General features: G+C 40.1%; 1 protein-coding gene across 1 annotated transcript in view; it reads right to left on the bottom strand.

Annotated features, from left to right (window-relative positions):
* Positions 1-16,611, bottom strand: part of DHRSX (dehydrogenase/reductase (SDR family) X-linked) — a gene marked incomplete at both ends in the record, with an annotated part of 85,143 nt that overhangs the window by 23,148 nt on the left and 45,384 nt on the right. Inside the window, 1 exon segment of the mRNA XM_010191860.1 lies at positions 8,238-8,339. Within this exon segment, the coding sequence (XP_010190162.1) occupies positions 8,238-8,339 (102 nt within the window).

The following is a 16,611-nucleotide window of genomic DNA, read 5'->3' as shown; positions in this document are numbered from 1 at the left end:
ATCCCTCCCGAGGGGGAATAATTCTCATCTCTGTTGACTCTCAGTAAACCCACAAAGAAGATATGTCAAGGATTCCCTCACTGCAAGAAAAGGTTCAATCAGTTTGTGCACAGCAGAGACTCCAGTTCTTGAGATAAGAACTTAATCCTCACGAACTATGTGATGTCTAAGCACTTGCAGACTCTGACTGAGACCTATCCTACTGTTCAGAAATAACTAATGCCTCTCTTCATCTTCACTATCCACTCCAGCTCCTGCCCGCCATACTTGATCTCTTATGAATTTCCTGATACTGAGCAAAAATATATCCTGCATTTATAGCTTCATTCTATTTAAAAGTCTTTTAATCATCAAACTCAAATGAAAAGCCTTAAAGTTTTCCCCCACCCTAATGGTCCCCACCTGACAGTCCTATTCCCCCACCAACTCTTCACTCCATCTTCTGCTGTCTATCCCTTATAACCTCCCAGCCTTAATTGCCTCTCTTCTATTTCAGTTCTCCATGCCCACGCTTCTCGTATAGACCTGCCTCTCTAGGAAGTTACGGTCTTGTCCCATCTGCATTCAAACCAGGATTCTTCCTCTTCCACACTACAGGTTTTGTCATTATGCCTAAAAATGCAAGAGCCAGCACTTCCAGAGAGATGTGGTCACTAGCCAATTGAGGTCACCAGCTACATCAGCTCACCAGCTATGTCTGGCAAGAAATTTGAGTCCTGAGTGTGCTGAAATCATGTTCCAGCTACACAGTCACATTCCAACTGTATATCAAAGTGAAACCCAGACACTCATCACCTCCTATCCACCTCTCCCCATGCTGTAGTCTACTTTTCATTAGACAGAAACTTGTCATGGAAATCACAGAGGACCCAGGACTCCAGTCTGGACAGTGGATTGACCAGGAGGAGCCTGAAGTGAGCCCCAGTGCCCATCTTCACCCCAGCTCAGAGGCAGCCACAGGGAGCAGATGGGATGCTGGTGTCCAACCTCAGTGCTGGTGCATTTGCCTGCCCACAGTACTTCCCAGCATGGCTCGGGGTTGTGAGTTCAGCAGAAAGACCTGCTGAGTCTCAACTTGGTACAGGCAAAATCTTAAGCGATTAAACTGTAAAAGATGGCTTTCAAACTGCAGTGCTTACTTAACAGGCTTCTGACTTGACCCATCATGGGAATTTTCCATGGGTGATGAAAGGTGCATTCTCCTCTGACACAAAGGCAGCACCATGCCTGTATTCAAGGCCCCATTCCAAACTGTGATAACACCAGAGCCTTTCTAAAGAAACTTGCCATCATTTTTTACATTAAAAAAACTAAGACATTTTTCATAGCATTGTTGGAAACAGATAAACTCTTTTATCTGGCATTACAAAAAAATAAAATAAAAATACATTATCCTAAGGCAAATATTTGGCATGGAAACTCTCAGTCTAAACTTTAAAAGTTTGGCTAATTAGTAAGGACCTGAAAACTGAGTAATGTCTACTGCTACTGCTCCCAGTCACACTTATAATGCTCACAAGGGAGAAGTAGACTGTAGGACTGTATCAGCTGTGCCAAAGCAATGCATCTTTCCAACAAAGACAAGCTCTTAGTTTACCAGTAAGTTAAAGAAAAAAAAATGCAGACAATTCACATTTAAGGAGAACAACCACCAAATCTTGGTAGATTCAGCATAAAACTGAACAGGCTGCAATACCTCCTTAAGAACAGATTCACTTTCTGATTCAATGTCACGATGCTACAAAACACAGGTTAGTTCCGTGGAAAATGTGCCAGTTAAAAGAAGAAAGTATGATCTACAACTGAGGTTTTGTTTTCACACTAAAATAAATCAGAGCATTCATAATTGGGTCCAGCTGAAAAAAAAACAAGCCAAAACACCAAAAAACATTGTTTCTTAAAAATATCCTCAGTAAGCGTTTGGTTGGCACAATGGGCAGTTGTCCCACTCACAATCAGAAAATAGGAAAGTCAGTCACAGCTCCATAATTGAATAGGAAGTTCTCTTAGAAGCAAAATATCTTTATTTACATTTTATGTAAAAATATTTTTACCTAAAAGCTATGAAAAGATTAGGTAAGAATATAACATGGCTTACCCATGGCTCTCAGAAAAGCCAGTGGCAAATGTTCCACATACTTCAGTAGAACTAGTTTGGTTTCCTAATCCATCAATAGCTGAATTTTGTTTCTGTCTTCCACTGATAAAACATTCACATTCAGGACATGAAAGCAAATAGGTCAAGAACCTGCAGCATGTGGAACCTGATATATTTCCCTTTTCACAAAATTTTGGATATCACAGACTCGGAAAAAGCTTTGAAATTAATTAGAAAGACAAAGATAGTATCAAACAAAAGTCAGGATTTTCATGAATTAAATCCTTACAGTTTGAAAGTCAGAAGTAGCCTAAAGTCACTCTTCTAACTTATTTGTTCTTCTAATAAAAACCAAACCTTTTATAAGAAATCTGGTTATCTTTATATAGGATACATATCATTCTGGCAGATAACAATGCTATTCAAGTGTAATAAAAACTCTAGTTGATGACTGCTGCTAAAAATCTGTGCGCTAGGCAAATGTTGGCATTGCACAATCCTTGGTTGCTCTGAACAAGCTGGGCTGGATACCATCAGCAGCATCATGGTGCTCTGACACATGTGCCCAGACAAGTTACTTTACACCTCTTCCATCTCAGCTTTGCTTACGTATTACTCTCATTTGTCTTTGAGGAAGGGTAAAGATGTAACATGATGCTGTAATCCAGTCACTGGAATGAGATTCATGAGATATCTGATCCTTAGTTCACCACAGCCTTCCCATGTGACTGGAGGAAAAGCATTATTTTTTAAAGATATCTAAGGTCCACTGGAGTCTACAGTAACCCTCCTCACTAGCTTTCCCTCCAAGCCTTCTTCAGTGAATTTGAATTTTACGCCTTTGGGGTTCCTCTCCTTACAGACTCTGTGGGCTGCAGCTGCTACAGAGAGGGGAGCTGGCTCTTACCTAATCCAGAGGGACAGGATCTTTTTGTAGATCCCACTGTGATAATGTAAGTAACTATTGTTGAACCTAAGTAATCAATAATACCTGTATATAGGTAGGTACCTAAAAAATTGTTTGCATGTGATATATCCACACTTGCTCCCACCTCCCAGATCTGACACTTCATCTGAAGATCTGATCCTGCAAATACTCAAACACAAGAATTATTTAATATGATAAACCATGACAGCATCCTTAGGACTACTCAGAGAGCTCCCTGCAAAGGATTATGGCAGGATTGAACATGGTTAAACTCTGTGTAGGTAACACAAAATAATAAATATATTTCACATAGTTACTGATACAGTTTTTATTGTGCTCAAGGCATTAAAGAGGGAAGCTAATAGAGACTCATTAATTCTATCAACAGTTTCTCAGATGATCCACAAAGTACGAAATCTGAACATCTGAATTAGCCAGCAGTTGAGAAATACTGATTTTAAACTGCCCTAGATAGGCTTCAACCTGAAATATATTAACTGTAGTCTGTCTCCAATAGGCTAACAATATCCCAAAATCTCTAAGTTCCTTTTTTTGTGTTTGTGTGTATGCCAAGGAATATAGTAAATGTCCTTGTTGTTCTTTCGCCTTCTTTTCCTAACCTGTAGCCAAAGTGACAAACCATTCAATCACAGAATCACAGAATCATAGAATGGATTGGGTGAAAGGGACCTTAAAGATCATCAAGTCCAACTCCCCTGCCATGGGCAGGGACACCTCCCACTAGGCCAGGCTGCTCAAAGCCCTGTCCAACCTGGCCTTGAACTGCAACAGAGCAGGCAGTTGGTATTCCAGTGTTAATGAGTTCGACTGTGCGTGTTTGGTCTTCGTAGGTATTCTGTTGTTACTAAAGATGTTGTCATTTTGGTGTTAGCTCTCTTGGTTTTAAGATCATGACATATCGTAAACAAAGTATAAGGAAAAACATTAACTACCAAGTGCTGAGAAACATTTCTAGCACACAGAGAAAATTACTGACTTCAAGTTAGAAAAAAACCTCTCTGCCATGAAACAGGGACTATTGCTTGTGGAATTTTATGACGTGTGTTACTATCTGTCCCTTTTGCAATCACAGACAGCAGACTTTCTCATGTGTCTTAACAGCAATACCATTTTAATGAATATATTAAATAATTACACTAGTGTACACACTGTAATTTGCTAAATGCTTTTCAACTGAACAAATACACAGTTCTTTCCAAAAACAAAACCAAAACGAAAAAAATTGGCACCCAATTGCTAATTAGTGGACCAGAAGACATATTCTCCTGACTCTCAGTCAGATTAAGTTTTCTAAACTGCTTGTAGTGCATCCATCTTTATGTGGCTCATAGTTCAGCTTTTTTTTTTCACAGAAAATGAATTTTTATGTGTCATAGCATATTTCTCTTTTTAGCACTAGCACATTATATTTTTAAAAAATGTTTATGTAATGCTCTATTTGCATCTTTAATATGTTTTGTTTATTTTAAAAACCAAGAGCTGAGTGTGCACATTAGCGATGCAGAAAGCATAGCAATGGAACAACAGGCTTTTATTTGTCAGCTGAAATAATGTGTGCATTCAACCAAATTTTTCCTTTTAAACTAGAAATTAGAAAGTTAAATGTATATGCTAAAATCAGCTATAACAAAAAAAGAGGAGGTGACTCTAGTGCGCTAATCTCCATTTTCAACAACCTAAATGTTCAAATAAGACTTCTTAAAGTGCCTGAATTAGTAGGATACCTAAACTTTACTTAAATTTTTGTAGGACCTGAGTGTCCTGCTCTAGGAGAATACTTTGAAACTCAGTATTTTAGTATTAATTTTACTTCCAACTAGATGCTTGAGCTAGGCAATGATGGACATACACTTAAAAAAAAAATCATCAGTGACCTGGAAAACTGCTGAATTTCATAATGATCTTAGATCAGACATGTAGTATTGATGATCTACATAGCACAGTAATTAATGCCAAATCACCTGTCTTTAATAATATTACACTGTTAATTTCATAGTTTGCATTATTATGTAATGTATGAACTTTCCTCAAATTATCTTGAAATGTTTGGCTTTTTTATAGGTTCACACAAGCCCACAACAAATATCATACACCTTCACATACACACAGGATACATATTCATGGAGATAAAATGTGCAAAGATCACTAACATATATATGTGATTATAGAAATCAATTTAGAAGATTTTGATTTACAGCAATTAAATAATACTAATATAGCATGCCAAAAATGCAATATAACAATTCCTGGCATTTTTACATTAAATGTTATAAAAGGGTACCGTCTTTGATAATAAAACACTTGTTCCTATGAAGATAGAGAGGAAAATTCTTATTAGATTGCCAATGGTCTGATTTAGAAGTCATGGGACCCACACTAAATCTGATTTATAAATCTAATGGAGCCTTTCCATTAGCCCCAATGGACTTTGGGTCAGACTCTTAAAAGCATATGACTGCCTACAAACTCATTGTGCAGTTGCCTGGCTCACAGGCTCTTCCCTGTATGCTAAAAAATAAAAATACCTCTTCACATCAAGAATGCTAGACCTTCAACATCTGTAAGAAATAAGAAAGTACTCAGTGATACTAAGAAATCTCCTATTCTAGATGCATACACTGAGACATAAGAAAATCAGCCATGTCATTGATGCCCCCTCCCTGGAAGTGTTCAAGGCTAGGCTGGATGAGGCTTTGAGCAACCTGGTCTACTGAGAGGTGTCCCTGCCCATGGCAGGGGGGTTGAAAATAGATGAAGGTGCCTTCCAACTCAAACCATTCTATGAATCTGTGGTATGAATGCAAGACATCTAATGGTCATGCAAAATGCCTTCCTATTAACTACAGAGTTTTCCGACAGAAAGCATACACACAGACAACATGCCCAACAACTCAGTTCTATCAGACATTAAATATTGCAAGCATTGTCCTTTTCCAGGCACCCAAACTTGTGTCCAGTGAATTGTGTGGTGAAGGCAGCGGAGCTGGCAACTGTGATGAGGTTTTTGAGTGAGTAGTGCCTCCAGCCCTGTAGTCCATGATGGACTGAATCTTCCTCCTTAGTTCATTGCGTTACAATGAACAAAAGTTACAAAACAAAAGGAAAGAGGAAGTGAAAGGGAAAATGAAAGGTCTACCAGTTATCCTAAACATCAGCATTTGTCTTGGATGTGATCCACACTGATGAAAAGGCAAGAGAAGATGTTCAAATTTTTTTCCATCAGTCCATTTCTCCTCCATTATGTATGTTCATTTTCCTCTTGTGTACCAAGAAATCACTTGGGCTTTCACTACAAAACTAGTAAGAAAATGAAATGCTACAGATTATTTAGAAGAGCAAATGAAAGGACTGGAAAACAAACAAACAAACAAACAAACCCGGGAAGAGCTTTCAGAAGTGGAGGCTGGTGACTCTCCAGGTAAGGGTCAGAGACTAACCTAATTATATGGGAATCTTTACAGCAGCTTTGGACATGATCGCTTCTGTGATTCTGTTAAAGGTTCAGCAAAACACAGAGCTGGACCACTCCTTTCACTGTAGTTTCTAACGGAATTTTCTCAAACAACAGATTTGTCTTCCCAAGCGTAAGTGAAATCAAATGCCCTCCTTGCGGGTCATGAAAATATAGAGTGATTCAGGCAAATATTAGTCTCTTTCTTAAAAGAAGCTTTGGGCTTAGTCTTTGGTCTCATACCATTCTAGGCACATCAGGAGACATATTTTCTTAGAACTTTGTTTCTTGATTAAGAGGATACATTTAATTGCAATTTTAATCCAACCTGCTTCAGCAGAAGCTGGGGCAGAACAAAGTCCTTTATTCAAGAGGTCTTTCCAGCTATGCATTTGCTTTAGCCCCATCATTTTTTCCCCATGCTACCTCCAAGACCCTGCTGCACTGTCCTGGCTTTGCTTGTGCAGACAGGGATGCCTGATGGGTGCACAGATCTCAAAATATTTTTTTTCCACAAAATGATGTTTTTTCAAATACTGTTGTTCCCATCTACGTTACATTTTGTACTCTGCACCTTGAAAGGAGGTATGTAAAACTGGAAAGATTTTGTAACCACGATTAAATATCCACTACCTTTAATCACTGTAAAATTAAAATAACAATGGCAGACTTTTTTGACTAATTAAATAAAAATGAACATTTAATTGAACATCTCATGAATGTTTTGTATAAATCAGGAAATAAAACACTCTTGAATTTTTATTGCAATATTTGCTTGTGTTACTGAGAGCTTTTTAAGGCATCAATGAATGCAACAAAACCATTAAATTACAGCAAGTTTGTCCTCACTAGGACTGAAAGGTGTATAAGAAAACAAAATGTTCTTTGGAATGTCTTAATAAAAATACATGCAAATAATTGGGAAAAAAAGAACAGCAGAAAACTTCTAAAAGAAGCCTAAATTGTTGCTAGTAGGTTTTTCCCCTTGTTAAATAGGTGAAAATTCCCCTTCAGGAAAGCACATGCAGAGCATGCAGGGCTTTTGGAGGGAAATTACTGTACGAGCTGGTTTCCAAAAAACACTGTGGCTATAAAACATAATTAGATGGCAAGTATGTGAATAACAAAAGTTAAAATCCCTAAGAGTAATGAGATTCATTTGATAATTGCATGCATGCAAGATAAATGTTGTCCTTTTAATTTGTGCTCTGACCACTGAGGATGCAGCTTTATGGACAACTTTCCAGCAGCACCTTGATCTAAGCAGTGACAGCTCTGAAGTCGCTGGATAATTTGCTAGATTATTTCTCAGATGGATTAACCCCTCAGTATAGCTCACCAGACAGCCACAGTAAATGCATGTGTTCATACAGGGAAAACATAAGAGGATAAAAAGTAAATAAAGGATAAAAGACAGGTTTTCTACAGGCATAAAGTACAGCTTTCCTTCTTTTTTCTCTTTTACTAAAGATTCTTGTGCAATAAAATGTATTTTAGTGCTGGAGAGTTATAAGACTTGCAACAACAGCACAAGCAGGGGTGGCACTGAAGTGTTCAGTCTGCTCAGCTGTCAATCTCTCAGAAAAATGCCATTTAACTCGCAGAAAGCAGTTAATGCAGCCATATTGTAATCTGCTGTATGGTTCAAATAATGAATTTGAAATGTGAAGTGATAGAAGGGAGCCCCATTTGTCACATCTTTCCCTGGAGATATGTGAAAAAAAAAAGACAGAACTCACCATTATTCACCAGGACATGGAGTGGACAATTCTTTGCTCTAAACCGCTGCACAAATTGCCGTATAGACTTCATGGAAGCCAAATCACAGTATAAAAACTCCACTGGGAGAGAAGACGACAAGAACAAAACCAGAGTTAAGTCAGTTGCAATGATATAAAAACACACACAAAGATATCAACAAGGGCTCCTGTGATAAAGATTCTAAAAATAAACCAGGTTTTCTGAAATTATGGGTGAAGTTCAGAAGGTTCCTTCTTCCTTTCTTCCTTTCTATTTTTAAACTATTGATTCTCCACAAAGCAAATATGAGGAAAGCTGCTTCCAGAAGGTGACAAAGGGTACCAGTCTTATTTTTTTAATACCTCTACCATTTAGGAAGAGGGGCTACAGCTCTTCACTGCTGAGATGATCAAGACATGATAGCTGGAAATCAAATGGGGAGAGGAGACGCCACACTGGGCACCACAATGTTTCCCTGTGTTTCTGATGCCAAATATGCTGCCCTGTGTTTTTTTCTAGATTATCTGCTGAACATCTGTGGTCCGAACAGTGATGGAGTCTGACAACATGTTTTAAAAAAAAGCCTTGTTGAGGCAGTAGGAAAGATGAGCAACAGCTTGCCCATTAGGTGACTCATCTGATCACCAATAGCAAACATGGCATTGTAAGCGATGCTGTGGGTCTGGGGGAGAGCCAGGGACACTTGGTGTTCGGGTCACCTGGCAGCAATAACCAGCCACGTAAATGCCTTTTGAATGTGGGTAAGAGTCGCTCTTGGCTCCAGCAATTGCAGTGTGGTTTGACAGGATCATACCTCACATGGATGTCATGGGCGGCAGCCTGCCTACACTGCTGATGCTGGTCAAGGGGCAGGGTGGCAGGGGCAGGGCATCAGCATTCTGGCTATGCCAACCAAGTTGGGCAAGGGGTAGGGTGTCAGTTTCTCAAAATATATTTAACACTGGTACATTTTTATTTCCAAGAAAACATGTCTCTAACAAAAGCATCCTTTGTCCAAAGCATTAGTGAGCCATTGACTTTACTAGAACACTACAAAAGGAATTATTTAAAATAAAAAAGATTGCTTAAATTTCCCAATAACTTTAAACCCATCAGGTCAGAAAATTATCCTTCAGTTGCAGTTGTTCAGCTTTCACTCCCACTCTCACAGTACTCCTTCATCGGTTGCTTTGCCTGGCATGACAGTCACGACTAGTGTTATGAAGTGTAAACAAGTGGTGCCTCCCCACAACAGCAGAAGATATACCCAAACAACCAACCCAAATTGTTTAGAAACTCTCTAAAAGGGAAGAAGAAATAAAATTGTGACCTCATCCACCTGTTTTAGCCTTTTAGAAAGTATACATATTGCATGTCAGGATTTTGGTTTGTTTCAGCACTGGCTATGTTTTCAGCAAGAAAATGTGAGTCTCTAGCACAGATGTTCTTCTCTTTTCTGGTTTGCTACATGTCATGTTGGAACTTCAAGTCAGCTAGATGTTGTCAACACCACCTCATCCAGACCAGAGCTCTGAGGTGGACTTACCTGAACTGCTTCCATAAAGTGAATTTTCCAAGGAAGACCAAAAGGTGTTTCAACTTCAGAAACTCAGAGTGCTAAGCAATCTCCAGTGACTAAGTCCAGCAGAAAGAATGGCGAAGGCTGTACAAATTATGCTCTCTTTGCTTGCTGTGTCCTTGTAGGGTGAGTCCTTACTGTCTGCTCAGATTTCAACAAACTCCCAGTTTTCCCAAGCTGTGGCAAACTCTGCACAGATGCCCAGTCCCCAGGATGGTTTAGGCCACCACAGCTGAGAACTGGGGCTCCAGGTCCTCACTGTGTTTTCCTCACTCCCATCCACCCTTCCACCTCACAGCCCAAGGGCTGGTCCCCTGTGCTCCACAGGAAAGAACGGCCACCCCCTTCCTTGCACATGACTTCCCCATCTCTTCCTATGAAAGCAAAAGCCTTTAAAATAAAGGAAAATTAAAGATATACAGTTCTTCACATACACTAAAGAAAGCCCTTCTGACAAGAGCATTAAACGATTGGGTAAACAGGCTCCCACGCAGGCTGCAACAAGAGACCTTTCCCGTTACTCTTTTCCCCAGTTCATCAGTGATGTTCTCCAAACTGTTTCATCCTGTCACAACTGAAGCTGTGAGCTAAAATGCCTCTGTATAGCGTGTCTGTACAATAAGAGGTTAGGAAGGCCTGCAGGCACAACACCACACTAAATAACAAAAGACAATCTTGGTTCTTATTAAAATCCTTTAGAGTTTCTTCAGTTCCCTTCAGTTTTATACAATACAGGGCTTTAATAATCCTTATGCATTTTGAAGCTAGACAGTATTAGTCCTCTGAAATTGTCTTAGTGAATTTATATAAATTACTCAGTGGCCTTTTCCATTAAAAAAAGAGAAAGCTTAGATTACAGTTTTAAGATAGTGTAAATACATTTTTTTAAAAAGGCTGTAAAGTGATACCATTTCAACAACGCTGACCCATGAATAACATCAGACAATTTCTTGAGCTCCCTATAGACTTTTAGGAGGTCTGCGATTTTGTTTAATTTCACTGATGCCCTGCATCTGGAGGTGGGAAGGAAATACCAAAGTTATTAGTCTTGTAAAAGAAGAGAGTTGTTCAGGTCATTCCTCTTGTGGCCTCGCAGCTATATAAAACCACACGAACAGCCTGTAATTTCTCAGATGCACAAAATCTGGTTGTACTAACTTATTAGTAACTAGTGCAAAAATGAATGGTGTAAAGATCTAGGTGAAGCTTTATGCTGACTCTCCTGTTGCTCTACCTGCCAGGCAGCTCATCAAGGAAGGAGATTAGGGAAAGCTCCTCAGCTTCTTAGGAGGCAGCCACTCATGCTGCCAATGGAGGAGCCCCTTTTAATACAATATATTCATCTTGGTACAAAAGGCACTGGACTTTCATTAGCTGCAGTATTTTGTGGCACAGTGCAAGGTACAACCACTTCTTCACCACTCTTATGGACTGTGGCAACATTATTGACTCTCCTGGATTTTGCTACTGACACTACAAGTGCAAGGAAAGCAGGCCTCTGAGAACATTCACTGAGCTAAATTTTAATCTTTCCCCTCATCTGACCTCAGAATTGTCCTTTTCTGCATTGCCAGCCATGATGGTGGTTAGATAACCAGTGTGCCAAGATGAGTGCTTTTCAGGTTGACTGGTACAATCCTAGTCTTCCTGGGAATTAATATTTTGCCATGTCTGTCTGACCTCCCCTCCCTTAATTTTTCAGTTTTGCAGAGTAACTGCTGTTCTATTGTACACTGCCCAGAGTAATGGCATACTACGCCAAAGCTATCATTACTAAGCTTATTTACTTGCTTACTTGGGAAGCGTGTCATCATATTCAGTATCTGAAAAGCACTTGCCATCAAAAGATCAGAACATGCTTGGAAAGGAAAACAAACAAATCAAGCCCCAAACTTTTCTTTTTGCTCACGGGGCAGAAACATTAATGGCCAAAGTCCTTGTTCATGCTTATTCATGCACGGCCGCTCTTCACCACAGAGGCAGTCTCAGTGGCACGAGCACTGCGCTGCCTGAGGTGCTATTCCACTCGCGAAAGAGTGCCAAAACATGGCTCCAAGTCGTATGCAGACACAGCAGGAGGGCCGTGAACAGAAACCCGGTTTCTTATTTGTCCCATGGTCTGAGTATTTAATTTTCTTTAGCGGTGTACTGAAGAATTACACATCTAAAAAATTACCAAACCTGAACTTGAACTAGCAATGTGACTTGATTCACTTTTCATCATCACAATGATGGCAAAAGGTTTTCTGTATGGGATAGTATGAGCGAAAAGAAAAAATACGCGCAATAACAACAAGCAAACTGAAATATATGCCAAAATTAGTGTTTATATGTTGCTTCTTAGATTTTTGGCTTGTCTGCCACTAGACTTCAAGTTATTCGAGTACCTAATAACTGACAATAGTGTTCATTATGCTATTGACTTTAATAATATGTTTTCAAAACTAACTGGTTCATTTGATTTGCTGTATGCTATTAAGAAAAAAAATATGGAGCAGAATCTGCATATAGAAAATCTGCAGCTAATGCTACTGAAATACTTTATTTTCTAACTCTATCCCATTTTATCTCTCCTTCTCCTATACTTTCCCTTGCTTTCAGGTACTCCTAGAATGACAGACATGCCCATATTTCTTTCTTCCAGTGGATACGTTCCTTGTTTTTACCTAAATAAACTTTCCAGTGAAAGCAAGTGAGTACATAATTGTCAGATACTGGCTAAAATATTCCCTGTTAAAAATATTTTACTATTATTTTATTGTAATTTGATGACTCAGGAGTCAGAAATTTATTAGGTAATAAAATATGAAAGAAACATAATTTCCCAAAAGACAGAGTTACTTATGCCGTTATTCACATATGAATAGATATGCATATGATGGTGCTTCAGTTGCTGCTTTGCCTAATTGCTTTCTTTCAAACATGTATCTGCCTGGTGCAGCATCTTTTCAGTAACAGAGAAGTCAGTACGGTGTTTTTCAGGCTGCTCCTCAGTAAGGCTGTACAAATCCCACCAAGCTAAGCTGGCTGACCACACAGGACACCACTGAGCACCTGTACAGTTCAGTGCCTGTTCCTGCTCTGTGCACCCTCTGCTCACTTGGTCATGGCAACTGCAGTCAGAGGACCTGAAGGACAGGTACCGGTGGCTCTTGCAGAGCTTTCTGACACCACGAACCCCACAGGAGACCAGGGAAACCCCAGCATTAGGAGAGCATGACACAGCCCTTGAGTGCTCATGTTCCCCTGAGTTTCCCCCATTTCCATCTATCTGTTTCTTCACACTATTAGCACACCTTTCTTTTTAACATCTAGAGTTCCCATCCTTTGCTTTTCATGCCAGCCCAGTTGACTCAGGTCGCACATTTCTTCTTTGTCTATATCACAGAGGTATAAAGAACACAAAATGAGAATTTTGGTCTACTATGGAAGGAAAGCTCAGAAGCAAAAAGAATGGACAGATATTGCAGTGAATGGTCAGGGACTGTAATTTCTGAGATATTCACTGATCAGCTGAACACAGGCCAATGCAATGTCTGGGCTCCTGCAAAGACTATGTTACTTACATTTGATTTAGATCAGACTAAGGTGAGATGGAGGCCACCTACCAACTATTACTTTTTCTGCATTCAGCTCTAACGCATCATCTTGAAATTATTATGGACAGCAACAGGTCCACTTCATAAGAAATCATAAGTCAGAGTCAACATTCTCTTATTACTTATGCCAAAGCAGTTTTCCATCATGCTTTCACTTCCTTTTTTTTTTCCTTTATGTTAGAAACACAAGCAGGGGATCCATTCTGAGGAAAGCTACAACTCTGCCCAGCACAGCAGGGAGCTGAGACCACATAGCTCATGGTGGAAAGAGGCCTACAGAAAGGAGTGCTTTGCCTGTTCCCATTTGCCACCCATCTATCCAGTATCTGAAGGTACCAGCAGGAAGAGTTACTTTTCCAGCAAGACACAAAGACTGATTCCTAGGCAAGATAATAAAAACTGGTGTTCAGTAGTCACACATTCATGCTAAAAAACATTTTGCAAAAGCTCCACACAAGCACATTGTTATCTGTCTGCCGTACCTCTGCAGGGGGCACTGAGGAATTTGGCCTATCTGCTGTTCTGCCTCACGTAGTTATACATCGGCATCTGCACAGCATCAAGGAGAAATGTTGTCCTGCTCATTAAAGAACTGAGTATGCTTCTGAGCACCTGGACAGTGCAGCAGAGTTGTTGTTCATGAGAAAAGGCTCTTATGAGGCAAATATTTACCATCTGATAGATGCTGCATAGCAGAGCTGGAGAAGCTCTGTCAGCAAGGTGGCAGGTGGAAATTAAGTGGAGCAAACTCCTGGCGAGAAAAAGCATGAACTGTGAGAAAAACATAGAGGAGACTGGAGACTCCTTCTGTTTTGTCACTGCAGTGTCCTTGCTGACACTAATAAGCACTGGCTTTGGCTGGTCCAGTCCTCAGAGACAAGCTTCGTATCTCCTTGCTCCTGTGGTCCTCTCCCCAGAGTAAGGTGTCCCAGACTCAACTCATCTTTCTCAGCTATCTCTGCTCATCTGCTTACACATCTTCTATCAAAAAAACCCACCATTGCTCTCAGTCAAAACAGGGCTGCCAAGGGAAGGGAATGAACTTCTGGAAATTCTGACCAGCTGAGCTCAAGACTGTGGCTGTTACATGACAGCAGTGAGTGGAAAATGCAAAAGCACTTCTTGACACAAACCTGGGGTTTATCAGCCTGCAACTGGGTGTATGTGGAATCACACAGGTCCCTCTTGACAGAACATGACTCCTATAAACAATATTTTCCTACATTGTCCGAGACTAAAACAAGGGTTGGGATGCAAGTTTTGTTCAGACGTGCATGATGACAGAACACTGCATGCTATTCAGGACTATAAGATGCTTACTTTAAAAGGACTTCCAGGAAAACAAAAACAAACAAAAACCCACAGGTAAACAAGGTATGTACCAGCCAACTGCATGTTGAGCTGTATAGTGAGAGACAGTCATCATAAATGCAGCAAGCACAGTATCTTCTATTTATGTCATGCTCCGGTCCTTGTGCACATGATGACCTCTCTGGCTTCTACATCACAGGCACTCCACAATCTCCCCCATTCTGCATTCACAGCCAAGATTCACAGGAATTAAATATTAAATTGATTAATGCACAGAAAATCCTAGTATGTGCAATCGTACATACAGCACTGGTTGACCCTTAATTTCAGCTATGATTATGGTGACAATCTGCAGAACTTTGGCTCTTAATTCTTTAAACTATTATACACACATGCCTGTGGAACAAAATGTTGGCTGTTGCCTGTTGTAGATCTTACAAGCTCCTCCCCCAGTCTTTTCCTATGTACTTTATTAGTCTGAGCAATTTTGAGGCACCTTTTCAGATCACTGATCTTGCATAGACTATTAATAGAAATAATAAACCATGGCTAACTCTAGCACAGATTTACTGTTCAAGCTGATGCTTGTGGTATGCCATTGAAGAAAAAGACAGATGGAACACTTCCACCTGGCAAGGTGAGCAAGTTCACTGCCATGTATCAAAAGTGTATTTAATGGACACAAACTGGAACACAGGAGGTTCCACTTAAATTTGAGAAGAAACTTCTTCTCAGTGAGGGTAACAGAGCACTGGAACAGGCTTCCCAGAGAGGTGTTAGAGTCTCCTTCTCTGGAGACATTCAAAACCCGCCTGGACGCCTTCCTGTGCAACCTCATCTAGGTGTTCCTGCTCCAGCAGGGGGATTGGACTAGATGGTCTTTTGAGGTCCCTTCCAATCTCTAATGTTCTGTGATTCTGTGATTCTGTGAACAGTGAGCATATTTAAAGACATACAGTTTGGGTATGGTCATTAAATGGTAAACTCACAACTTCGGTGACACTAGCTTGTCTACAGCCTTCCAGCAGGCAAGTGAGAACACCTAAATTCAGCTGCTCCTTCTCTGAGTCATCCACTCTAGTGCCACTAAGTTTAAAGGCAGTCTAAAGAGATTAGCTTCTGTGCCTAATGTTAGTCTTTGTGAACAGTCTCTGGGTGTCATCCCTCAGCTCCTTCAGTGAAAAAAGAGCATCAGTGTTGACGACATAAACAGGACTCCACATTGGGCAAATATTAGAAATTCATGCTTTTTTTTCTTCCCCAGGATTGTTTGAACATTGTCTGCTCCAAGAGCTATTGTAAAAAAGGACATTTCATGGTGCCATTTTTTAACCATGTGGCTTTAACCTATTGTACTAAGAGAAATGGAGGAAAAAGTCTTCAACTTTTTGAGAGATGCTTTCTCTCCCTGAGGTGAAAGGGTAAAATAAAAAAGAAATTAGCTTTTGGAAACTGAGCAGTCTGGCTTAGTTACTTTCAACTTCCACAAGAGAAGTGTTTGGGCTAATCCAGTGATCCTTTAACTTCTTAAATTCAACAAACACTCCAGTAGCTCTTCTGTACTGGTTAACCAAAATAAGCAAAATTCCAGGCATTCAGTTCCACCACTACCAGCAGCTCCCATTACTGCCAAAATACCAGCTTATTACAGGATAGCCCCTGAACGGCTTCACAGATCAAGTTGCCAGAGCACTGGGACCTAACATCAGTACAAAAAGGAGGGAGCCCAACTAAAGCAACAGAAATGCCTGTGTGTGGTTCTGGTAATTCCACCATCAGGCAGGATGTTATTTAAATATGCTACCGTTCTAGCACAGTTCTTATGGACGTAGCATGCATGGGTTTTCCAAATATGCAAGCAGTGCTTTGCTGTATAATATTTGA

The sequence above is a fragment of the Mesitornis unicolor genome, unplaced genomic scaffold (genome assembly GCF_000695765.1).
Source record: "Mesitornis unicolor isolate BGI_N332 unplaced genomic scaffold, ASM69576v1 scaffold13289, whole genome shotgun sequence".
Taxonomy (NCBI): Eukaryota; Metazoa; Chordata; class Aves; order Mesitornithiformes; family Mesitornithidae; genus Mesitornis; species Mesitornis unicolor.
This window is presented reverse-complemented; position numbering and strand designations above follow the sequence as displayed.